Below are 24,588 nucleotides of genomic sequence, written 5' to 3'. Positions count from 1 at the left end.
CGGTTCGGCCTGGTTCCCTCTGGCACAAGTACAATTTCATGCAAGTATAACGTAGTGAGCCAACTGATACACCATGATACCAATCTTGTGAAGCCATTCACTGCCATGCTCATGTCTGCTGCCTCTTTCTCTTCCCAACTTGAGCTGAGTAACCAGTCTTAATAGCCGTGACTGAACGTCTGCTGCCGCAGGAGTTGCAAGTGACGAAGTACAGACGGTTCTCACCCTTGCTGAGTTCCGTGTCAGGAGACCTGCATGTTTTGCAGGAAACGTATTCGCCTTAGTCGGTGTTAGTATGCAATAATTTCGCCACCCAAACAAAACTCAAGAGCATACCGATATATCTCCGCAAAACATTCTCGATCTGCTTCTGCTGGAACCTTCCCTTGATCACCAACCTCCTGGATCCATCCACACTGCCGCTCGTCCCCAATTCAGCGAATATAAACTGCATGACATGCTCCTCACTTCTCTTCATCCTCTTGCAGATGTCTGGGATATTGGCAAAGATGGTCTTCTTGTTTCCTTCACGTAGACATTGCGGTGGCGGAATAACGTAGCTTTTCGAGCCGCTCGACAGCAGATCCGGATGTGCGCTGTGTAGATGTGCGAAGAAGCGTTCGAGGAGTTTGTCGTATTTGATGGGCTTTTCCTCGTCGTGGCTCCAGATACCAGTTCCTGCAACCATATCGCCATCCAATTCCCCTCCCTCTCCTTTTTCTTCTTGCGGCGCAGCTTTTGCGTCCGCGTCAAGCTCTTCGTTCTCGTTCACACCGGCTTCAGCTAATTTCGCCTCAAAGTCATCAGCCTCTGCGGCTTTGGCGGGCTTCTTCTTCTTCTTTTTCTTGAGGGCTGTTGGATCAAATTCGCCATCAGCAGCTGGTGTAGCTTCGTCGCCACCCTCTAGTGCCTCATCCTTGGGCTTCTTCGAGGACTTCTTTTTCTTGCCTAAGCCTTTGAAGAGGTCTGTGACTTCGTCGACTGCAGGATCTTTGGCTGGTGCTGGATCTGGAGAGTCTTTTCGTTTTCAGTATGCTGTAGGATCATGAGGGTCACATACAAACTCACCGACGCTGTGACTTTCTGCAGATGTTTTGTCCGGTGTCCCTTTTCCGTTGACTTCTGTCACTTCCCCGTTTGAGGCAACAACTATATGCTCGTCGCTGAAAGCAACTGACTTCCTGTGTGTAGACATTATGTGATGTTTTATAAGAGAACTTAGGGAGGATTGCTGAGGAGTGAAATAGTAAGAGTGATTTAGAAACGGCAAAAGCCCAAGATGACTCAAGCTCCATAAGCAGTTGGGTCGATTGGCGACTTGGGTAGGGCTGACCATCGACCAATCAACTACAGGCTATCTTGTGAACCGCATGCTGTAGGAGGCCGTTATCTCATTGCAATACCTGGTCTTCAGCTCACTGCTGGACAGCCCAGGTGATCGCATCATTGTCCTTATTATCTACGCTCACTGCGCCTTAATGGTACCCATGACAGTATACCAGTCTCTTCCCGCCAAGCGCTCTGCGTCACTTGAACTATATGGCCTACCACCACACAAGAAACAGAATCGCGGACTGATCCGTCATCACCAACCCAGCTGGGATTTTCAGCGAGAGCAACTCAAGGAGCCATGGCAGGACGTGGAGGCTGTTCAGTCTATGCTAACGCGCTCGATCGGCCTTGCGCTGGAAACTGTAGGCTTCGGAGCGGCCGCGCCAGACGCTATGGAGGCCTTTCACTTTGAAGTGGAAGAATGTATGTAAAGATGTTACAGATCCTAGCTTCATAGCGTCGCGCTGACTATGCCAGACATGGCCCACTATCTTGCAGATGTGCGGCAATCTATGCTCTCCTGCCGGCGCACACAGGCAATCCCACAAGATTTCCTACAAGCTCTTCATACACATCAGCTCAGCCTGAGATCCCTTTTACCGCATCTCGATCCGCCTGTCAGCCCGTCGCGGACACAGTTCCCCTTACAGATGGAGATCGCGCAAGACAACGAGGAGCAGCATCTGCGCTTTTTAGGACCATTGTTGAACGCCGACCCCAATGAAAAGCTCCGGGTATACATTCCACAACACTTCCCGGAGCTCCCGAGCAAGCACACCTACAAAGCTACTCCTGAGTATGCAGAGCACGAGCAAGATCAGAGAAAGGTCCGCGAGAAAGCTACAGAGGAAGGCAGACTTGGAGAAGAAGCTCTTCGCAGGCTTGTTCGCGCAGGAGCTGGTAGATCAACCCAAGAGTCTCCACAAGGCCGTAAAACCCAAAGCGCACGGGCAGTGAGAGAACTGATGTGGATGGAGACCATGCAAGCAGTGACTCAGGAGACACCTGACGCTATGGACTTCGACATGGAGGCTGGCGTTGGCAAAGGAAGGCAAAAAGATGGCGAACCTTCACCTCTGCCATCACTTGGATACGGACGCTTTGGCTCAGTTGTGAACGCAGAGAAACAATATTGGAGAAAGCCGCCACCGCAGACGAGAGAAGCAAAAGGAAGCATTTAGGGCATGCGCGGTCACATTTGGAAGCATTGCGCGGCGTCATTTGGTGTAGATATGATACCCCCAGGCGCAGATATACTCAAATAGCATTAATCTTGGTCCATTGCTCCTGTAGAATATTTGCAATGCGTCTGTGACCCCTCTACAACAATTGAAAACTTTCCAAAATTGGGTACTTGCTACTGCCCTCTTCCAACGTCAATTCAGATTCTCGCCATCCCAAGCCGTAGTCTCTACCATAAGACCGCCGGCGCACCTATAAGCCAGTCGTGATCAGCCATTTGTAGAATCGAGGCTACGATGTTGTCTACCTTCGAAACAGCTTGACCAGTGGTGCACATTGGATGACCGATCGTCGGTCCTCCTTGCTTCCTTGGAGACGGCACTCATACTGAATCAACTCCAGCAATTCGCATTTGCGAAGGTCAATGTCTCCTCCTTTCTTCCGCCGATTGTTCGATTGAACATTGATCCGGTCCTCAAGCTCTGATACCGGGAAAGCCTCGATGGGTGGCGTCATGCTCGAGCCTCTCCTCTCGTTTCTTAAAGTATGAAGGGAAGGCCTGAAGCACTATGGACTGATCGGTTTATGGAAACGCTATTGTTCTTGAGCAACTATGAGTGTAGAAGGACTCGGCAGAGATTTGCTGGGAGAAGTGAAGGTGGAGTGTTTGGATGAGGTGTGTGGAGAGCACTTAACACCTCCTACATGATTACATCGAGATCGAAGACTGACATTCTCCAGCTTCTGCGCGCATTACGAGAGCTCGATGCCAATTCCGGTCCTTCCCTTGGGTTTCCACCCCTCGATAGGCTCCTCGACGTCTTCCAGAACCCTCCTCCAACCCGGCAACAGCAACATTACCAGACTCAATGGTCTGTTCAGCAAGAAGGGCCAGCTCCTCCGCCGAAGGAGAAGCCACTACCCGTCATAGAAATCGCCGATGCTGCGGCATGCTCTGGGAAAACACAACTACTTTACCAAATCATCTTACTATCTCTATTACCAGTAGAGCATAAAGATGAGCCCATCAATGGAAAGGGCAATGCTGTTGTCCTCCTTGATCTGTCTGGGAGATTTTCGGTTCTACGGCTTCACCATCTCATGCATAATCATATCTCCTCAATATGCTCTAGGTCTTCTTTGACATTGCCCGAACAGGAGATCTCGTCTCTGATCTCGGACTCTTTCACCCATCTCCACATCTTCCATCCCCAATCATCTTCCTCCCTCTTATCTACTTTGGCTGCCTTGCCATCATTTCTCCTCTCCTCGCCTTCAACTCACTTCTCCGCCAATCGTCCCCTTGGTCTCTTAGCCATTAACGACCTCAGCGCCTTCCTCTGGCAAGACCGCTTAGACGCTGACGAGGGAACTGGGTTGCCGGCCTCCAACCACGCCGAAAAGGCAAACAACTCTCTATTCCTTGAGCGTTACCACAACCTTATCTCTTCGCTGCGTCATGTCCAGCACCTCTTCTCCTGCCCCATTGTGGCTACAAACTGGGGCCTAGCCCCTGTCAGTTCAGTAGCCGGACATGCGGCTTTGCGTCCTCATCTTCCGTCTTTGTGGAACAACTTCTGCACGACCAAGGTAGTTGTCGTGAAAGACAGAGTGTCGAAGTTTGGGCCTGACTTGAGTGCAGAGGAGGCTAAGAGGGAAGGAGCGCAAAGGTGGGAAGCGGTAGAAAAGAGTGGTTTCTCTGGTTGGATCAACTGGTGGGGAAATGAGGGGTGGAGGGAGGAGGTGAGGGAGGGTATTAGGGAATTGAAGGGTGGAGGTGGATTCTCATTTAGAGTCACTGAGGATGGGATTATGGTGCATGATGAAGGTGACTGAGGAGGAAGTATCAACTCTTCGCATGATATGCAAGGTAGTACTGACATGACAAGAACAGAAAAGAGAACCCGTAAGCTGATATAACGTCTGAGTGATCTTAACTACTAAATAAATAGCCCGTCTCGTCAATTCCTGTTATTTCAAGTGAATCGATATCTTTATACTTACCAGTTCATTTACCCGCCACTGCCGGGCCTACTCTTTGGACTCACGGTCACCTTTCACCCACACCACGACACCCAGCGCCCACACAATCATGTCAAGTCATATCTTCCCATTTGTGTTTCCTGCGGCCATTCAAAAGTACTCAACTTGTTCCATATAATTCCTAGCATTAGCTCACTGTCCTAACAGAGCATACGAAGCTGGACTTTACACGGATCTGAAAATCATTTGCGGCAACAGCGAATTTATGGTCCATAAGATCATCGTCTGCTCTCAATCAAAGGTCTTCCATGCAACTTGCTCAAACGGCTTTATGGTATTTATGACCTTTCAGAGTCCTGTTCTGATGAACACAGGGAGCTGATGAAGTAACAGGAGTCCTCAACAAATACCATTGATCTCACCGCCGACGGTTTTTCTCTCGTGTCGAGGATGATACACTGCCTTTACCACGGCACCTACGCAGACTTCGATGCGATAGAGGATGCTCAGGACTGGAAATCTGGCTATCAACTCCATGCCGGGATGTATGCACTCGGGGACAAGTACGACCTCTCTGTACTCAAGGACACAGCGCTCGTGAACTTCAAGCTCGCCACCAAGGCCAAGCCCAAGGACCGACTAGGGCTGGTAGAGAGTATCCCCATTGTCTACTCATCAACGCCTGACTCTGATCGGAATCTGCGAGATGCGGCCCTGGTGAAGTTCAAAACGCATCCTTCCCACTTCCTTCACGACGACGTGAAGGCGTCATTTCAAAAGGTGTTGCTCGAGGTTCCGGAGTTTAGCTGGGACTTACACCAATACTGGATGAGTGTCGCGTGAGTACGGAACCCCATCTACGCCTAATATGAGTCGGGCTAATCATCTGGAGGCCAGAGCTAACTGTTAGCGCACAGAGGAAATGATAGCCACTCGGTCTCTACTTCCCGGGCTTTGTGACAATGCTTGCGCGTGAGCTGGAGGGATGTCTGCCTATGTATTGAGCGACGTATCCGGGACTTTGTTCACAGTACCAGACAACGGTAGTCGATTGGAAAGATAGGGGTCTGTGAATAAAATGCGACGTTTCCTCACGAGCTCCAAATTCTCTAAGGGATAGGACCTTTCATAACGGTTCTGCTTCAATGTTTGCGGCACACTTCTCCCTACTGAATCAAATGAAACGTGACTCGATCTTTCCAGGCTTCAATAGTCACCTTGAGGTTCGACCTCCGTGACACGCCCGGGTGACCAGTCTGCATAAGATCTATGAAACTTCGCCTTTATCATCCCAGATTTTACCACGCTACATAGTCAGTACTCAACCAGGTGTGACACTCTCCCTAGGTCATAATCTCTCAAGCCTATTTTCTCTTTCACATAATATCCCACATTATAGCAGTGTACCATTCGAGTCCCCCGAGTGTAAAAAGAAATTCTCGGCCCTCTGAGCGGTACCTTGATTCACCTACCTCAGCCACGGCCACAGCCACAGTCGTGGCCCAGGCATCAGACCAGCTTAACAAGGCCACCAATGCGAGGCTGAGTGAGATACGATATTGATATTGAGGTCTGAGGTAACCAGCGATCTATCCCCAGCGTCACCATTCCTTTCAGCTAAAGCACGGCAGACTCCAAGTAGTCAAGGTCAGAGTACCTAAGAAAATCCCCACAGACTGGCCATCTATGCCATCCATGGCATCCACCAAGCCTGCCCGGCAAGGGTCAAACCACCACGCTCCGCCAGCGTCAGCGATAGCAATCAAGCAGTCGAAGAACCGGCTCAAAGCTTCCTGTGTTGAGTGCTATCGGAGGAAACAAAAGGTACGCTGACACAAAACATCTCCATTGACTGCTCTCTCGCTACAAAGGCACCGAGGCCGGGAGCTACCTCCCTAGTTCACCATTCTGTCTCTACTGGTGCTCAAGTCGAATAAACTCCCGAATACAGATTGCCGAACCACTGTGGCCGTACCACTGCGCTTTACAACCCATGTTCTCTGCTGACAACATCAACTCAACCAACGGTGTGACCGTGATTGGCCGTGCCGTTATTGTCCCGACCGGAACTCGGCCACTGATGTAAATTTAATACGTCCAAGACTCCTGCTCATGGAGTCGAAGCAAGAGCTGTATCCAAGGCGGAGTCTCAAGGAGATAAGCAAGGTAAGTACGCCGCCTTTCATTGTGTCCCAAGTGCATAACATTGCACCTGGACCTAGACGCTAATGGTCATCCCACTCAGCGATAATACACCGATGAACGATGCCTCTGACGAGGGCGATTCGAATACACAGGGGTCGAGGACTCGTTCTTCTCCTGGCCTACAGCCATCCCGACCTGCCTCAAACACCGGACCTAGCGCCCGAAAGTTGCTCGACGGGCTAGGCTATCTAAATCACAACGCCGACAACCTGCTTGGATATCTAGAAACCGTCAATACCCACCTACGTGGCATCCCATTTGCTTAGTTTGATCAGCATGTCTAGAGCACTTTCTGAACTGATTGATTATGCAGATAGAATTATTTCAAGACGACGAATCCGACCCACGGCTCGATAGTCCCAAAAGCGTGCTGGTGACGCCCGAATTGACCGCGCTGCTCAAGAAGATACCAGAGCGTTCCGTGACGGATATCCTCATACAGCACTTCTTTGGTGAAGCGAATTGGATCTACGAACTGGTCTACTTAACCACGTTCCTTGACCGCTACAATGAATGGTGGTCTCGTCCCTACCAAAGTGTGGATAATCTGGAGTTTGCCGTGTTGCTTCTTCGTCTTTGCTCCTACAGCGCCCAGTTCCTTCCTTCGCAAAACTACACGGCGGACACAATCTTAGGGAAGTCTTTGTGCACCATCCGTGAACAATGCGATGCCACGGCTATCGCTCTTAGTCAATCACCTACAATGAAGGCAAACCCGCCTTCGATTCTTAGAGTTCACGAACTGTTCTTCCGCGCATGCTATCTGAAAAATGAAGGACGGATGAAGGAGAGTTGGGATGTATTGAGCGAAGCTATACGGGAAGCGCATGAGCTAGGACTACACGTGGAACTACCAAAGGGGAGTGGGAGCCTTACGAGTGAAAACGAGGTTGAGATGGGAAAGAGAACCTATTGGAATCTGTTCCTCTGGGATTGGTTAGTGGCCCCTTCTCAATTGCCCTAAAGAGTTCCGTACCTTGTTTCTTTCCCTATCTTGAAGATTTCGCGTCCGACTCCAATGATGAACGCGACCTTTCGCAAATGATGATAGCGTATGGATAGGAAGAGTAGCCGGTGCTAATTTACGAATATAGATTCATGTCCGTTATACTGGGCAGGTGGCCTCTGATCCCCGAGCGACACTGTACTGTCTCCCTTCCTAACGGTGTCATTGGCTCTCAGATCTCGGACGTCAACGCGCCGAATGTATTTTGCGAGCGCAGACTTCAGATTGAGCTTACAAAGATCGCCTTCGATCTGCTTACATCGAATCATGGGAAACCGTCAACAGATCCTGTCATCATCGACAAACATATTAGACGACTACAGGGAGAAATCATTGAAAAACTACCGCCTGCGTTCAAACTCCATGCCGCTTATGAAAAGTGGGACGATGAACTTCCCAACCTGAAACGGCAGAGGAAGATGTTCAGAATTAGCGTCTTTGCGACCATGTGCTCGCTGCTGAGACCCGTTATCCTTCAGTCGCTAGACCAGACGCGGACTTGGTCCCCGTCCGATAGAAAATTAGTAGCCGAACACAGAGCATCTCTACTTGATGTGACTATAGAGATGCTGGAAAGTGTTGGAAGGTTGCACACGCTCATGGGAGGCAAGCATAATCGATTTTTCCTACTAAGCTTTTTTACGCTGGAGCCGGCAGTCCTACTGGGGTGTGCCTTATGAACCCTGACATCGGCAAAACAAAAGGAGGGCACGCAAGGCTCGTCTGCTTCAGGCGTGTCCCGCGGCAGTTCGTTAGCAGATGACGACCAGTGGAAACAAGGGCGTAAGAAGATTGAAGACGCTGTGGCGCGACTGAAGATGCTCAGTGAGGTCGGCTCGATCGCCAGGGCTGGCGTTAAGGTTCTGGAGACACTCGTGACAAGTATCGACATTACAAGAACGGCTACAGTCCTCAATGGAACGAAGATCTTCCGGTCGCGTCCTTGCAATCTTCCTCACATACGGTCGGCACCGACGAAGTTTCTAACTTGCCGATCATGCCTCCTTACTCGCAGCCGTCTCATCCAAGCCAGGACTGGCAATTGCTCAATGGTACCAGTGGCTGGGGCAACGTGGGATGCCTGGACATGTCTAAGATCACACCCAGCCTCGCTGATTGGAACCTCGGTTACCGCGGCGCTTTTCTACTCAACGACTCTGGCTCTCTCAGCAACGCTGCTGACTCTAGCGACGGTGCTCCTGATTCACAGAATGACTGCTAGCGCACGTACAAGAGTCTCCGAAACACCAGTATTGGTCTCATGTCCATTCCTCCTCTCATTTACGAGCCTGACTGAATCAGTGATAGGACCTCTCACACCTTCCCAGGGGATCCAAAGTCACAGCTCCACCCTTCGTCTCCTTCACAGACCTCTATTGCATACCCAGCGAGCCTACTATGATAAGACAAGCCAGGCTTACGGCCAGATCGAACACACGGACCAAAGCGCCATTGTAAGCCACGATCACAGCGTGAACGAAATCCGGATGAACGATTGACCTCAGCTCCGTTGCGCCCGTAGCCAGAATAACGGCGGGATCAAGTTGCGGCACGGTTGTGTGGAGACTCTAGAGCAACTCATTTGTGAAGATGTTCTGGCCTGCCGCGATGAAGATGGCGTCCCCGAGCGTCCGGGAATAGATGACGCTGGCAGTGCCGATGGAGACGTCGTCGAGTGCAAGGACCGTTTGCGCCGCCATCAGCGGTTGGTTTATCCCAAGCCCGCTTCCCAAACCAAAGAGCTGTCGATGTCGGGGCGACTCCGTAAATCAAAGATCCCAACTCAGAGATTCTGATTGCCGACAGAAAGACGGACTTGATTGAGAAAATACAATAGCATTGCCAAACGCAAGCTGGAAGCCGCAGATGGTGAGCAGGTATGCACTTCTGTACCATCCCACTGAATGCTGTCGTTTGGTTTATACCTTTTGGCTGGAAATGAGAGAGAAGCAGCGTATCGTCGTCTAGGACTTTGAAGTGACTGTGATGGTTGGATGGCTCCGGCGACTATGGTGGTATCCTGCCGGAAGAGTGGTTTGTAAAGGGTAAGCATGGAAATGTGAAGAAAATAACCAGAGCCACGAGGAATATAGCCATACAGAGAACGATAGTGATGATTGCCAAATTCCAAGCAGCGGGATATTCTGGTTCTCCATTTGGGGGTACGACGTAGGTGTAAGGTTGCTCGTCTTCATCGAGCTTGGCTGCAGGCAGCAGCTGGCCCGTCTGGATGTCTCCTGCGCCTCCCAGACCTGATGCTAGAGTAGGGGCAAGCACCAGTGAAGATAGTCGGGATGATGCTTTGCTACATCACTCACTCCACAACAGCTGACTCTATTGCACCCGTAGCTACACCTCTTTCAAATTTCTTACTCTTTCGTTGACTTTCGCAACTCACTAGCAAATCCGACACCTTGACCCCTAGCAAAGCTCTGAAACATAAAAAAGTGAACGTTAATCAGCATCCATCTTCCCTTCCTATCAGTCGCTCGCTATTTTTATCCATAGTCAAGTCAAGTGCAAGTCAATCTGCTTCCTCGCCATTAGTAGCTATGGGTTTCCTCGGCTTCGTCTACCGTCAAGTGATGGTGCACCCCCAGCCTCCTCGCCCTTAGGACCTGTCCGGCCAGACCATCTTGGTTACGGGCTCCAATGTCGGTATCGGGCTCGAGGCCACTCGACTGTTGATGGGCTTCAAAGTTGCCCGCGTCGTCATGGCCGTTCGCACTCTCTGCAAACGCGAAGAGGCAAAGGCCGACCTCCTCAAATCCAACCCATCATGCAACGTCGAAGTCTGGGAGCTCGACATGGATGTCTTCGCCAGTGTCATAGCTTTCGGAAAGCGCGCGCAAGAACTCGACCGCCTCGACATTGCCCTCCTCAACGCCGGGGTCAAGAAGCCGGAATACACGGAGAACAAGCTCACTGGGCATGAGACAACAATTCAAGTCAATCATCCTGCCACCGCACTGCTCTTACTCCTCCTTTAACCTCCACTTCGAGCTTCCGCTGCAAAATACGGCAAACCCTCCCGTATAACTATTACTTCCTCAGAGGTTCACATGTGGACTCCGTTCAAAGAGCGTACAGCCCCAAATACAATTGAGAAACTTGACGAGAAGAGCACCTTTGGCAACCCGGACCGCTAACAACGTATCCAAGTTGCTGAATGTGCTCTGGGCACGTGAATTGGTGGCCAAAGTCAGCCCCACGCAGATCATCGTCAACACTGTCAATCCCGGCCTGGTGCAGAGCAGCCTTCATCGCGAGAACAAAAACGCAGCTGAGAAGAAATTCACCGCTATCTTTGGACGCACGACAGAGGAAGGCGGAAGAACTCTTGTGGATGCGGCGGTTGTCCAGGGTGCGGCCACCCACGGTGGTATATGAGTGAATGCAAAGAAATTCCGTAAATTCTCGCCGTCCCGTCTTCTTTCTGTACACCGCTCTCTACTACTCTGATGCCCGAAAAGCCTACGGCTTTGCTCTGATATTCTAAACTGACACTTGGCTTAGTGCTTCGACATGGGTCCGTTCAGCCGAAGGTGCCAAGATCCAGAAGAAGCTTTGGACCGAAACCGTTGACGTCTTACAGAAAGAGACGCATCACAGTCTCGAGACTTACATTTGAGTATGAAAGAGTTGTGAAGCCGTATGGTACAGAGATTTGACGTGGCTGCAAGTTCGTGCTTTATGCAAAGTATCAGCTATAGAGGATTTGGCTCCATATCATCGTTCCTGACTACTGGCTCTGCTCATTGCTTGATACTGGCAGTGAAGGTATCAAATAGCATGACCCTTAATGGAACCAAATTGCATGCTGAGATCGTGCATCTGATACTCTCGTACCCCGCATAGCCGAAGTCGAGGCCGAACGAGAATACGAGGTGCATTTATTTCAAAACACGCGGCACGGTCGAGTGAATTACCCGTCGACTATTTTTCTGACCATAATGTCAACCTGAGTCAAATGTTACCTACCTACTTTACCTTATCTACCGTCTACGCCTTCAGCCTCTTCCACACGGGTAGTGCTTCTAGTCTCCTTGAGGCGAAACTCCTCGCACGAGGCTTGCAGAATCGCAGGACCGGCATAAAGATCCACATCCGTGCCCTCACATCACCACCATAGACAGCGATGGAGAGTCGGCCACTGTTAGCGGTGGTGCATACAACCAAGAGCTTGTTCCATACTGATGGAGCCAGGGCAAGGCTTCCGGTAAGTCTAGATCCTGTTCTCCCAAGTGATCCTGTCTGATAGGGTTTCTACTTTGTAGCCTTAGCAAGCGGTGCCTGTGTTGGCCTCAGAGGATCCGCTCTTGGAGGGGGTGGGGGGCATCGGCCGCTACGAAGGGTTTTATGGACTCCTACACGATAGTATCATTAAGTGCAGAGGTGGTCCTTGCTGATGGAAAACTGGTGACCCGTTTCGGACGTCTCTTACTCCGATCTTTTCCGGGGCCTCAGAGGAGCTGGACACGATTTCGCCATTTGTCACTCGCTTCGAGCTCAAGATGTTCGACTGGTTTTGCGAACATAGAACAACCAAAATTTATTGATTGACCCCCTTATCGAAATCCATTCAGGTTACCGTACCACGTCTCCTCTCTTCTCCCTCTTCTCCCCTATCCGTTCAACACTTTTCCCTCAAGAAGGCGTCGCCTACCTCGCCCTTTCCACGCTACAATTTCTATACTTCTGAGTGTTCAAAATATCCCTACTCTAAAGTCTAAGCTTCCTCAACCGCCTCAGCTCACATATTCGCTCTCACAACTCCTCTGGATTACCGCCTAATTCCCTCTTCGACTTACTCACCTCTCACCACCATCTCCCCGGCTGCCAGCATTCTACCTCCACCTCCACTCAATCTACCGCTCATCCAGTAGCCATGGCTCTCTTCTACAACCCCCTACGCGACAAATTCAACCCACCCACCCTCAAACCCAACGGTCGTCTCATCTCGCCGGCAAAACCGTCAAGGTCCCTGGTGGCAACTGCGGCTTCGGCTTCGAAGCCGCACTCAAACTCGTCACCCCGGGGAGCCAAAGCCGTAGCGCTAGCCTGCCGGAGCCCGGGGAAAGGAGACGCGGGTCCAGGTCGGACGGAGCATTGATGGTGCTTCGAATGTCGGCGTTTTCTTTGATCGGGGCTGTGGAATGGGATGCGAGAAGGTGCTGTGGAATGGAATGGGAATGTGAGGGGGGTTCTGTGCAATGCACATTACGTCTTGACGACTGCCGAGCCATGTCGAGGGGAATGTGCGGGCGCCTGTATTGGGCGACGGTTGGGGAAGATCGAAGAATGGAATGGAAGAGTTATGGTGTTTGGCTACGGGGGAGATTTGGAAGGGAGAGATTCTTGTTGTATGAGAAGAATGTTTGGGTTATTTCCTTTGACTTTGTCATGGTTCTAGAAAAAGAACTTGCATTGTGTTCGTGTACCACCTTCTGCAGGAAGATCCAAATGTGCTGATCCCTAACGCCCTCTTCCTTGTCACTTCCAGACCTCTGGAACCCTGTGAAATGTGTCGTAGCTGAGTTCTGGGTTTATCTCAAAAGCACTGGTAGGTCAGCGCACATTTGAGGTACGTGGGTGAAGCTGCCTCCTTCAAAGAGCCAATTAATGAAGTGAAACATTCCCGAAGAGCCTTCCGGCGGAGGGAGTGTTAGGGTTCCGGGAGGTGATGGGACCAGCATTGGGATGGGCCGCTATGCTCGGATAATCAAAGAAACTGGAGCCGTTGCTAGCATTGGCGTTTACTGCTGAGATCGTCCTTTCTTGATACATCCTGAACATCTGACGTTGTCTCTGAGCTCTGCCTTGCAAGCAGAGCATCTATTGAGTGGTGTGTGTAGCAAACAAGTCTGGATCAGGTCCCAGGCGAACTGTGGAGTTGTGGACACAATTTCCTCGAGGCGGGGGTTGAGTATCGAGTCTTTCTGAATCTCGTTGCCGTGAGCTCGAGCGTGAGAAACGACCAGGTCGCGGAGGCCACGGTTGGATTCCGGCGTGGTGCTGTAGACATGTTTGATGATATCCAAGTAATGGCCATTACCGAATTTCTTCTTGCTGAGGGCCTTTTCGAATTTGTTCATGGCTACCACGCCGAGTGTGGCAATGTCGTATTTGTCTGCTACAGCGAACATCTCCGCATGGAGGAGTGCATGCTGTGCTCGACCCTTTTCGAGGAGGTCCTCATCAATAATTAGGTAGTCCAAATGACCGATCCCTTGGTACTCCCCACGATAGAGGAAATCTAACATACGGTATACCACACGCTTGGTGTCGTGGGACAAGTCGATAAGGTTGCCCTCGGTTTCCTGCTCCATGGCGTAAGCACAGATTAACACTTTGAATTATCAGTGAAAGAATTACTTGGAAGCCTGCGGTGCACATGGCATGAAAAACATCTGAAGCAGTGCAGACCTGTACATTTTGGGGTCAGTATCACTTCTATGGGTCAAGAAAAGGTCGTAAGACAGTTGTTGGGGGTGAAGCACGCTTTTCGCTCATCGCAAGGCATGCCTCGATACTCAATTCATGGTCTGAACAAGGAAGAAAATGCTCCGGAAGGTGGACGTACCACGACTTTGTGGGCGGGGATTTGGTGGTCTTCACATTTGATCTTCAGATCGGAGAACTGGTCATTGTTGAAGAGGCTGCCCGAGCTGTCAGAGATCTGCCGTACAATGTTCTTTGGGAAGGCCAGGACTTACTGGGCAGCACCGCTCACGAGACGGGGACCGGAGGAAGACATTTCTCAAAGTAGCTGCTGTAATGGTGTGCTGGCTGGTACTGTGAGATCCTATGAAGCTGATTATGCCGTCAGAGTACAGTATCATTTAGGATGCCAAGTAAAGTTGCAGAGCGATCGTGACGTTGAGTACTGAATAAACGCAGCCGTATTCGAGATATGGTGCTGTGTGAAAGAGGGAAGAGATTTTGAGGTGGGAAGATTAAAACCCGGAGGATGACGAGGGGGAGCAGAGTAGCCGCGTCTCAACACCTTCAATATATCAAGTGAATTTGTTCTCAGTTATGAGGTTTCGAAAGGCTGTAGTCAAGATAGGATATGGGCCTCGCAGGCACCAGCTACCTCTTCAGGTAGAAAATTTAGTTTCCAAGCTTTCTTGATGGCATGTAATACATGCACACCCGTTTCGAAACATTGACAGGCCCCCCGCATCTAGGTGAAACTTCCAGGCAGGGTGGGCGTCAGATTCGACGCACCCTACTTTGCATTTTTAGGGCACTTTCCGGGTCAACACGAATATCCACCCCTTCTCAGTACTCCTCGAACAAATGAACTTCTTCCACATACGTACGGTCTGACTCTATGGTATGGACGGTCGGAACGGCTGAGTTCGAGCACTTCTTCAGGGATACGACTACTGGTGAACAGTCATTAGAGATATTTTGGGCCTCCAACACGAAAATAGCCAGCGGCGTCTTCTAACGACCCCCAAGCTAGACATCGAGTGGGTCGCACGGAAAAGTGGTGGAAGAGATCCAATCGCTAGTCAGTAGAAAGAGTAAGTCAAGACTTGCTGTGGTTTATAGCGTTCTTAACGCTGTAGCGAACCTCCAACGTTTCCGTATCACAGCACCAAGATACGACGCCGCTGTCTATCCGCGGAATTAGTCGCCAGTATTGAAAACATGTGATAAGAACGTGGCTGTAGGCCATGTGGGAGCTCCTGAATAGGTATCTGCCGACTGTCGAAGCCAAGTGCCTAATAGAAACCGCAGATATCAAATCTTATCTCCATCAGCATCTCCATTTTCTCAATAGATCGGCACACCTTGTAAATCTACATGCACTGAGAGACTCAGTCAAGTGGAATCTGTAGCTCATCCAATGAATGGTCGAATACCTGTAGACAGTACAGTGGACTTCATGTGGGCGCTTGCACTGGCTGCCAGTCAGTCCTTGAATGACGTGTTTACTGTGCTGGATGTGCGAAACAGGGACCGAATAGTGCTGTTGTGAGCGAAATTGACCGATGAAAGTATGACGCTGAGTACGTTGGCTCGAACCTGGAGAGGAAATTGTCTTGCATAAGTGATAGTGGCTGGCCAGGAAGATTTCAATGGCTCCGGGCGCATAGAGACAGCTAGAAAGGCTGAATGGATTGCTGAGCTTGCTCCTTTGTGAGTGCATAGTCAGCACAGAAGTATATTGAGGCAATGATACGCGCATAGAAGGCCTTTGCTGTTCCTGACTTTGACTGAGCTGTTCTAGACACATGAAAATTTTGTATGTATCACGTTTGGTACACTATCCGCTCGTCGGATTCGAAAAGGCAGAAGGGTCCGCGATGACGGACCTTATTTTGAGTCAGTGTTACCTCGGACCATCATCAACTTCCAACCTGTCAACCATCTCTTAAACAACTCATTTTGTAATCGTAACGTCGACCATGGTTGAGACTGCTGTCCGCTTCTACACGCCCAACGGCGTCATGCACTTCTCACCTCGTGCTACATCACCTCCTCATTATCCATCTCCACCACCACCTCCTCCTTCTGGCCATCCTACACCGTCAATTTCACCACCCCCACCTCTTCTTCCCACCATTTCGTCCCCTTCCAAAAGACAAAAGACCACTGCAAAGATGTCAGAACATCGTGCTGGTCTTGTGACAGGCCTGGCCAAGTGAGCTCTCATATTCTACTCAACATTTATATAGATTGCTCACCACTCGTGCAGCTTACTGAGAACCGGCGAGTTTTCTGACCTCGAGATTCTTTGCGGCGACAGGCACTTTTCGGTACACAAGAACGTCATCTGCTGCCAGTCAATGCCACTCAAAGCTATGTGCACCAACGGAATGAAGGTTTGCACAACCCCTTCTGACCCACCATTTTAACCCCTTCCATACTGACTTATGGGGCCAGGAATCCCAAGAAAGCGTCATCGACCTCACCATCGACACCGAACCCTGCGTCTCCCGCCTCGTGGACTTCTTCTACCGCTGTGACTATGATGAGCTCGGAGATGACTGTGAGGACGCCAGTACCGATGACGAAGACACCGCCGCCAACAACGACAACGTTGCACAATGGAATCTCGGGAGTGGCAAAGATGACGCTGGAACCTATGGCAACGACGCCAGTAGTGACGACTTTCTCCCTGTCCCTCTGATCGTGACTCCACGCCAGCTCTCCTTGCACATCGATATGTACGTCCTCGCAGACAAGTACGACGTATCTTCTCTCGCCGAGCTTGCCAAGAAGAAGTTCGAAACAATGGCTGAACAGTCTCGCCCTCTTCAACGAAAGGAGTGTTTCTTTCCTGCCTTGGAGACGGTCCCTCGCATCTACGCCGTCACGAGCGAACACAACAGAGGGCTTCGGGACGTAGTCGTCGAGTACACCCGTCTTCAGCGCACGAAGTCAAACAATAGAGACTCGTTTATGTTTACGGACAAAGTCGAAGAGCTTTTCGAAAGCGTGCCGGAGTTCGCGGCGGATGTCTTGCAAAGCTGGCTTAAAATGCCGTACCTGGGCTACTGCGAGGAACAGGACTGTGGGCGGATATTGCGCGAACAGAACATCGTTTGCGGGCCGTGTGGCGAGTGTGGGCGCAACAAGAACAGAATTAGAACTCGAGATCCGTCATCCCAATCCCTTTGGACCGCCTTGGAATACGGGAAATGAAAGGCTGGGTGCTGGCTAGGTAGGCGCCAGATAATACTAGGAAATGGATATGGGGATGTGCTGGGCGTTGGATGGGAAGGTGCTATGGATGGGTAAAACTTACCCACCGTCTCTGACGAGCTTTAATGACGGCAACGATTCGAGAATTTTGTGATGGACATCAGCGGCGTGGAATTCGGCGAGCACACGACGAGCTCGATTCTCCTTTTTTAGCTCCGGGACCGAGTACTTGAATACCCACCAGCTCTGACGAGCATTAATGACAGCAACGTCTCGGGAAATGTGCGACGGACATCGGCAGCGTGCGTGGAATTCTGCGAGCACACGACGAAATCAATTTCTCTTTTTCCAGGGTGCCAACTGGAACTAATCGCAACGGACATCGGCAGCGTGATATTTCTGCGAGCGTGGGATGAGTCTAACGCTCTCTGCCTGGACGCAAACAAGCAGGCAAACAGCTTAGCGAGAAAGCCATCCTTGTACCTTACCCTCCGTCCTCTTCTGGCTCACCATGTTTGTAAACGTAGATGGCAGCACATCTCACCGAGCGGGCAGATCCTCATGAGACAAATGTGACATCTCTCCTGAATGAATTTTGATACCTACACACATACGGGAACCACCGCCGTCACCCGGTCCTACAAAACCCCCTTCCTACGGAATATTGCACACAAGAAGTGGACGCGTGCTCGGACCAGTGTCTTCGTGAAAGAAAAAGAAGACCACCCCCGTCATTATCTGACACAAGATCGTAACGAACTTACATCCTCGACTCATATCAACGCCTGCAAAGGGGGAATAGGACTGCATGCTCCCGTGCCACTCCCAACCTTCTCATCTCCCAGCTCTCCAAACGGCGTAGTAGTAAGAAAATTACAACGTCGAGTCTGATGAACATCGGCATCAACATGGTAAAATCGACCCCACCCCCCTCGTCCGTTTTCCCTTTCGGTTGTATCTTGAAAAAATCACTTAACCTCCTTCTTCCGCCTGCCAAACATTCTTCCAAAGCCACTGCTTTCTTCCTTTTCCTTCGCTGGACTCAACGGCCTCATTCCACCGACCGGCCCACTGGGAGGCGGTGGTTCCGTCTCCCTTAAGAAATCTGCCAGGTCGCCCATGCCTCCACCCTGTGGTGGTCCGCTCAATGCCCCATGCTCCTCTCTCGCCTGCAATTGCTGCTTGGGTCTACGCTCCACATGCTTAGCGTACGTTGGCTGCGTGGGTCTGTAGCTGCCCATCTTAGTGCCATTTTGGCTGACGAGGTGGGGCGATATAGCGCGTGGGTTGATCGGAGGGAGTTGAGGCGCTTTGCTGCCGCTACTGACGTTCCGGTGAGCGGATGGCCGAGAGCCGGAGGAGAGGGGAGAAGAAGGCTGAGGTGTTTGAGTTTTGGCGCTGCGATTTCCTGCGCGATTCATTGGATTGAGGTGGAGACTTCGCGGAGGAGGGCTTCTTTGGGAGTTTTGGGCGGTAGTGGACGGTAATCAGGGATGACGGCTATGTTGCGTTGGATGCGTTCTTTTAAGGTGACACTTTGTTTGGCTGGTTTGGGGGCGCCAGTGATGCCGATTGGAGGAGGGCGAGTGGCTGCTGCTGGGGGAGGTGTGTAATTGCGGAGGAAGTCGCTGAGTGACTCTTCTTCGCGTTCAGGCGGTAGTAGTATGTCGTCGTTCTCATCGTCAGATTCGATGGCGTAGGGATCTCTGACACGCCGCTGCTTGCGTGCTCGACCGGGAGGAGGGTCGATGCTGCGTGGTGATGGGGCGCCGCTGTTCCTACCAGCTTCGGGAGTGGAGGGCTGGGCTCGGTTCGATGTATCAAGTAGACCTGTCCTGGAATTGGTAGATGATTGGGTCATTTTGGATGCGGCGAAGCTATCCTGCGTGCTTGCGACCGAAGTACCAGAGCCGACTGCTTGTCTCCCATTGACGTAGCCATTGGAGGTCGTGGCGGGTTGTATGTGGGCGCCTGGTCGTTGTGCACTACGACGAGCGTCCAAACCGTCAGGTCCTGAGCGGAGGAAGTTTGCAAGATCGGCGGTGGCGTTGTTATTGGTGACGGCGGCTTCACGTGCTTGCAATTTTGATGCAGTCCGCATTGGAGCAATTTCAGGCTTTGGAGGTGGGCTGATGTAACTTTGCTTGGGAGAAGTCACGGAAGGTGACTTCGTGAGTTTCTTAGGTCCTACTTGTGATGTAGAGCTGCTTGGGCGCTCTTTCTTCGCGGTGCCTGACGTTACCGGCCTCGCTGCGTGCGTTGGTACACTATCCGGACCAGTCGATCGAATGAAGTCGGCAAAGTCTCTCATATTGTGGTCTTTAGCGTCTGCTTCACGAGGAGCTGCTACGCGACTAGACCGTACTCCCGGAGACTTCGGTGGTGCTTGAGGTGGACTTCTTGTGGTCTCAAATGAGGGTGGGGCTTTCACGAATTCGGTCACGTTGGTGGGATTGGCGCGCAGCCCATTGATGCCGTTCAGTGACCCCGTGAGCGATCCTTGAGTCTCGGACCGTGCGTGGGTTTGGTATTGCGGGGATTCAGGGGTCTAGAGGACATCAGTAACGAAACCATCGATGTCTGCTTTATCACAACATACCTCCATCTCGCGCATGTTCTGTGGTGTAAGTGTGTACTTCACAGTCTCGTCGCTCTTGATTAAATCCTCAAAGTCCTGCTCCCTGTCTGCAGATCTCGGGGCTCTCTGGATACCGTTGACCAAGCTACTGCTGCCATCGGACGAGTTGCGCCGTGGCATTGGTTGGCGAATTAGATCCCCAGATTCCCGGCCTATCATGCCCTTGATTTTTGAAGACATTTGCGACGTAGTAGAGCTGGCAGTCACTGGTCGCCCCTCTCGAATACTGCTGGTTGATATTCTCCCATTGGCAAGCGGTGTTGTACCTGGAGATACCCTCTGCACTGCAGCTCGATCTGTGCCAGTGTTTACCGATATTGGCTGAGCTCGGAGATCAGCCGACTTGCTCACAGCTGTTGAGGGTTGGCTTGCAGTTGAGTGTGTCGGTAACAGAGTGTCAGTCCTGACGTTGTCAGAGCCTTGGGAGCGATGGGCTGGCATATAAGCATCGCTTCTTGGTGTGCCATGGCTGGGAGCATTGGAAGACGCTTCATCAGAGGTGTCATGAGCAGCGTCCATCAACTCTTGTAGTGGCGTAAGAAGAGGAACGCCCTGTTGTCTGGGAATTGCTTTCGGCCCAGGCTCGACATTTTGATTATCTGCTCCCGTGGGCGTGGGAAGCCCACTTTCATCTGGCGGACCTGTGCTGGAGCGTACGTTGGCATCTGGATTGTAAATCACATCTTTGTTAGATGGTGCCTCATAGAGTACAGGAATGTCGCGTTTCACAGCCTTCCCGCTTTCATCATAGGTGCGAAGTTGGTGCCCTTGCAGCATTGCCAGATTAGCGAGATTTCCAACGTGGCCTGATCGACCTGTGTCATTCTCCTGGTCCAGTGAATCAGCACGCTTTGGAAAAGCGGCACCCTCAGACTCGTCCTTTTCCCTATCTGAGATTTGATCCGAAGTCCTTGGTTGCGCAACAAGATCCATCTCGCTCCTTTGGAAGCTATAACTGCTCGAGACGGTACTATCTCTTGATTCGGGAAGAAGTCCGTTTATTGGTCCATTGCCTATTGTCTCGGTAGGTGCGGAGGATCCGTTGAAATTGAGAGCTTGAGGCGCTAAATCATGATCATACTCATCAGTGTTGAGAGATGATTCTGTGTAGGTACTCATACCACGGCTTGGCTGGTGAGACATTTCCTCCGAAGCAGACCCGATTCCCTTGCGGATGGTCCCATCATACATTGTCGACACGGCTGTACTGTCGCCTGCAGGTACTGGGACATTGGTAGAGTCATCCGTAAGCCGTGGTAGTTCCTTTTCGGCATCAGCCCGGTCATAATCGCGTTCTAAAGGATCTGGGCGTTCGCGGGGTGTGGTAAAAGCTTCATCCACTGGTGATCCAAAGGGTGTTTGCCTGACAGGGACAGACGAAGAGCGCTGGTGCTGTTGTACTGGTCGTTCCTCGGAGCCAGATGGCACTGAAAAACTGGGCTGCGACAATTGAGACGGGGTCTGGGTCGGCGTTATGCTACCATGTTTTGAAACTTCAATCATGCTGCGTCGCCGGCCTTGCTTTTCGTCGGCACTCTCTGCATCAGGAGTCTCAGCGGAAAATTCCGAGAAGTTTGACTCCTCTGGCAGGTCCAAAGCTTGCGGAGCAGCTACCGGGACTGGCTCCTTTTCTTGTGGCGGTAATTGCATTGCGGAGGGTCTCTGGACGTGGTCGAAATACCCGAATCCGTCTCCTTCACTGATGCTGGTCTTCCTGCTTGCGGAATCACTTGAGAAAGATGTCTTGTGCCGTCCAAGAGAAGCTGGCCTCGGACTCAGGAGACTGGAGGACCTGACTCGCTTTTTCCACGATCGCCAGAGGCGTCCCAACGTCCCATTGAAAGCCAGCTTCTCCATATCAATTTCTTCCACTACTGCTCGTGGATAGTGTGGCCGCGGCCCCTTGGTCTGGAAACGGTTGTACGCTGCTTCCCCGGCCAGCAACATGGCATGCTCTCCAATGAACTCCAAGACAGATGTCAAAAAGATGGCTGCTGCTGGCGAGATAGAACCAATCTCCCTATGAAGGCGCCGTCGTCCCTCGTTGGCATTCTCTTCTTCTTGTTCGAGGTATGTCTCCTCGTCCTCTTCCTCCATATCTCCCAAGCGCGTGTAGACCATGCATCGCAGTCGGGTTCTCCGCCATATGAGATTCAGATCATAATCTCCTCGAAAGCTCTGACCACCGTGGAAGGCAAGAAGCTCCTCCGCATCTCCTCCAGCCATGTAGCCTTCCAGTTCCTCGTCCGCGCCTTGGATGGCTTCTTTTGCTAGTCTTGGCTTTAGAACTTCCTGGATTGCGGGCCTGAGAGCTGCGATGGAGGTTGATCGTGAGTTGGCTAGAAAACTGTACAAGAGCTGATCCAGGAAGCCGTTGACGAGAGCGACTGAGCCAGGCGCGACAATTGCGGTATCTAACTCCCCCTTGATCCCTTCCCCTTCGAGATAGCCCCGGTCGGCGCGATCAGTGTTGACAATCTGGGAGGCAGCGGACAGAGCAATGTAAGCGGGATCAGGGCTTACTGAAGGCGGAGACGTAAGAGAGGATCCGGAAAAAGAGGACGTTCGCTCGCTGGACGCGCTGTGGTTTCGCTGAAACATAGAAGATGGATTTTCCAGGCCGTTTGGCCGTGCATCCCGCTGCATCGTGAGGAGCGATGATGGAGTGGATGACAGAGAAAGGGCCATCCGATGATTGATCTCACTTCCACCAATAGGGCATGGTCCAGATGGTTTGTGGGAAGTGGGGGGAAATTCGACGACTTAAGGAGTGAATGAGAGCAGTCGTGGCCGGTGATACCTCCAGGGGATCAGCTTAAAGGTTCAAGAGAAGAAATTGCGACGAATCACAATGCATTCGATCCGGCGCTCTTTGCGAGAGGGAAGGACTTGTTGGAAGGTGTCTAGTTGTCGGGCTGTCACCGTTAGTATTACTCCGATTGATACCGGGGCAAAGCGTCATTGACGACTGTAGGTAATGCTGGTGAAGCGCAGGCAGCTCTGGCGCTCGACTGACTCGAGCATTTGACGATGAAGGGGAGCCAGAGAATGGCGACTGGAGAAGCAGCAAGAGCTAAGATATTTTGTTCAGGAGACTCATCTGAGACAAAGACAAAGCAAACTTCTTGGCCCTCTTCTCGTCTTCTCAGGCGCGGCGCAGTTTGATCTTCGCCGCTAATGATGCCTAATGACCTAGAGTACTAGGTATCGGTGTAGCCCGGGACGGAAGCTTATTTCTCTCTGCTTCCTGGGGCTAAGATTAAAGATCGCGAATCTTCGCTAAGTCTTGCCTTCTATCTACCCTCGTACCTACAACGAACAATGAAATGATTGGGTCATGTATTCACAAATGGGCACCTGCAGCTGAAATGTAACTGCTAAAAATGATACCTCCACAATGCTCTTCAGAAGTTGAAACAACCAAGTGGATGACTCTTCAGACATTTGCCCTCAAAAGCTGAATTAGTCTCGTCTACGAGTACAAGTACCTGTTGGTCTCACGGCTGAATCGCTGCAGCAGGCCGTGAAGACAATCGAGCATCACAATGAGCATAGAGCCCACAACACGATGCTTGCTTCTATACATTTGGGAGAGGTTCAAGACCCGGGGTTACGATCTAATTAATCCTAGAAGTGCCTCTTCTGTGTCTGTCGATTTTCGCTACCAGATAGTAATCGTACAACGCCATCTTCAAACGTCGATTCCGCGCTGGCTTAGCGTTCTTCTCTTAAAGTTAAGTGGCAACAGAGTCAGGTTTGGACCAACGAGATTGTAGGCGATTGTAAGCATCACGACTCTCCTTCGTGTAGTATTGGAGGGCTGGAGCTGATCGAGAGGTATATGGAAAATTGCAGTTGGGGTGGATTGGCCCAAGATACGCTAAGCTATTTTGGGCGCTAACTTGGCCTCAGACTCAACTTGCGTCTATGTACATTAGGTACACTATATTCCCCACCAACGCTGGTGTCTCATGGGCCCGAAGAATAAGGAAGTAACACCAAAACCATGATTAGTTATGTGGAAGCCCATTGGCTTGGAGAATCAATCGATCGTTCAAAGCCTTGTCTTCCAAGAGCTCCCTGGAATCGAGGATTGATTGCTGAGTGTCGGCTTCGGGCTTGACACCTCTCTGGGAAGTCATAACGACAGCGACGTCGAGTGTCCTGATAGGCCCATGGAGGAACAATGATACTACCACATAATAGGACAGCGGGATAGACCTTGGCGAGGAGGTCTTGGCAAATTCACCATATCGGAGGACGTGGACCAACTTGATCCCGACAATTGAGAAATCGGCCAAAATCCCAGCCCTGACTTGTAGTCTCCAAGTCTGCACTTTGTGCGAAGAAGTTACCAGATCTAGAGACATGAAATCTATTCAGGCTTAGCGTAAATATTTAGCGTCATGCATGCCAATTGAACAAACTGTCTTCACCACTTATGACACGATCATCCTTCGACATGTTAAATGAGCCTTGCTAATTATCTCTCGCATATCTTCGGGGCTGGCATCGGCCTGTTTGTGCCGCATAGAGAAATGCGATCTCGCCGGAGTGTCTTGCTTCCAGCTGTATGAAAAGA

The 24,588-nt window shown here is 51.1% G+C and overlaps 11 protein-coding genes across 11 annotated transcripts; 6 read left to right on the top strand and 5 right to left on the bottom strand.

The window, feature by feature from the left end:
* Positions 1 to 109: 109 nt before the first annotated feature.
* HO173_007589 (uncharacterized protein) lies at positions 110 to 1,195 on the bottom strand (the record flags this gene model as incomplete). Its single annotated transcript, XM_037309491.1, has 3 exons — positions 110 to 279; positions 337 to 1,017; positions 1,069 to 1,195. The coding sequence occupies 3 exons, from the start codon at positions 1,193 to 1,195 to the stop codon at positions 110 to 112; spliced, it is 978 nt and encodes a 325-aa protein (XP_037163570.1).
* Positions 1,196 to 1,478: 283 nt separating this feature from the next.
* HO173_007588 (uncharacterized protein) lies at positions 1,479 to 2,513 on the top strand (the record flags this gene model as incomplete). The annotated part of the gene is made up of 2 exons (XM_037309490.1): positions 1,479 to 1,755; positions 1,810 to 2,513. 2 exons carry the CDS (start codon positions 1,479 to 1,481, stop codon positions 2,511 to 2,513), a joined length of 981 nt encoding a protein of 326 aa, XP_037163569.1.
* Positions 2,514 to 3,127: 614 nt separating this feature from the next.
* HO173_007587 (uncharacterized protein) lies at positions 3,128 to 4,350 on the top strand (the record flags this gene model as incomplete). The annotated part of the gene is made up of 2 exons (XM_037309489.1): positions 3,128 to 3,190; positions 3,256 to 4,350. 2 exons carry the CDS (start codon positions 3,128 to 3,130, stop codon positions 4,348 to 4,350), a joined length of 1,158 nt encoding a protein of 385 aa, XP_037163568.1.
* A 256-nt stretch (positions 4,351 to 4,606) lies between these two features.
* Positions 4,607 to 5,340, top strand: HO173_007586 (uncharacterized protein; the record flags this gene model as incomplete). The annotated part of the gene is made up of 3 exons (XM_037309488.1): positions 4,607 to 4,653; positions 4,705 to 4,831; positions 4,891 to 5,340. 3 exons carry the CDS (start codon positions 4,607 to 4,609, stop codon positions 5,338 to 5,340), a joined length of 624 nt encoding a protein of 207 aa, XP_037163567.1.
* A 1,269-nt stretch (positions 5,341 to 6,609) lies between these two features.
* Positions 6,610 to 8,388, top strand: HO173_007585 (uncharacterized protein; the record flags this gene model as incomplete). Its single annotated transcript, XM_037309487.1, has 4 exons — positions 6,610 to 6,663; positions 6,720 to 6,948; positions 7,032 to 7,623; positions 7,797 to 8,388. 4 exons carry the CDS (start codon positions 6,610 to 6,612, stop codon positions 8,386 to 8,388), a joined length of 1,467 nt encoding a protein of 488 aa, XP_037163566.1.
* Positions 8,389 to 8,705: 317 nt separating this feature from the next.
* On the top strand, positions 8,706 to 11,098 carry HO173_007584 (uncharacterized protein; the record flags this gene model as incomplete). The annotated part of the gene is made up of 6 exons (XM_037309486.1): positions 8,706 to 8,780; positions 9,017 to 9,162; positions 9,231 to 9,413; positions 9,546 to 9,585; positions 10,324 to 10,656; positions 10,763 to 11,098. 6 exons carry the CDS (start codon positions 8,706 to 8,708, stop codon positions 11,096 to 11,098), a joined length of 1,113 nt encoding a protein of 370 aa, XP_037163565.1.
* A 2,366-nt stretch (positions 11,099 to 13,464) lies between these two features.
* Positions 13,465 to 14,465, bottom strand: HO173_007583 (uncharacterized protein; the record flags this gene model as incomplete). Its single annotated transcript, XM_037309485.1, has 4 exons — positions 13,465 to 14,028; positions 14,084 to 14,134; positions 14,292 to 14,367; positions 14,425 to 14,465. The coding sequence occupies 4 exons, from the start codon at positions 14,463 to 14,465 to the stop codon at positions 13,465 to 13,467; spliced, it is 732 nt and encodes a 243-aa protein (XP_037163564.1).
* Positions 14,466 to 16,128: 1,663 nt separating this feature from the next.
* HO173_007582 (uncharacterized protein) lies at positions 16,129 to 17,368 on the top strand (the record flags this gene model as incomplete). Its single annotated transcript, XM_037309484.1, has 3 exons — positions 16,129 to 16,364; positions 16,419 to 16,545; positions 16,607 to 17,368. The coding sequence occupies 3 exons, from the start codon at positions 16,129 to 16,131 to the stop codon at positions 17,366 to 17,368; spliced, it is 1,125 nt and encodes a 374-aa protein (XP_037163563.1).
* A 968-nt stretch (positions 17,369 to 18,336) lies between these two features.
* HO173_007581 (uncharacterized protein) lies at positions 18,337 to 18,609 on the bottom strand (the record flags this gene model as incomplete). The annotated part of the gene is made up of 1 exon (XM_037309483.1): positions 18,337 to 18,609. One exon carries the CDS (start codon positions 18,607 to 18,609, stop codon positions 18,337 to 18,339), a length of 273 nt encoding a protein of 90 aa, XP_037163562.1.
* A 176-nt stretch (positions 18,610 to 18,785) lies between these two features.
* On the bottom strand, positions 18,786 to 22,652 carry HO173_007580 (uncharacterized protein; the record flags this gene model as incomplete). Its single annotated transcript, XM_037309482.1, has 2 exons — positions 18,786 to 19,916; positions 19,968 to 22,652. 2 exons carry the CDS (start codon positions 22,650 to 22,652, stop codon positions 18,786 to 18,788), a joined length of 3,816 nt encoding a protein of 1,271 aa, XP_037163561.1.
* A 1,364-nt stretch (positions 22,653 to 24,016) lies between these two features.
* On the bottom strand, positions 24,017 to 24,470 carry HO173_007579 (uncharacterized protein; the record flags this gene model as incomplete). Its single annotated transcript, XM_037309481.1, has 2 exons — positions 24,017 to 24,381; positions 24,434 to 24,470. 2 exons carry the CDS (start codon positions 24,468 to 24,470, stop codon positions 24,017 to 24,019), a joined length of 402 nt encoding a protein of 133 aa, XP_037163560.1.
* Between the last annotated feature and the right edge of the window lie 118 nt (positions 24,471 to 24,588).

This window comes from Letharia columbiana (genome assembly GCF_014066305.1).
Source record: "Letharia columbiana isolate WasteWater2 chromosome Unknown Sc0000025_s0, whole genome shotgun sequence".
NCBI lineage: Eukaryota > Fungi > Ascomycota > Lecanoromycetes > Lecanorales > Parmeliaceae > Letharia > Letharia columbiana.
Note: the sequence above shows the minus strand (reverse complement) of the source record. Positions and strands in the feature narration are given on the sequence as shown.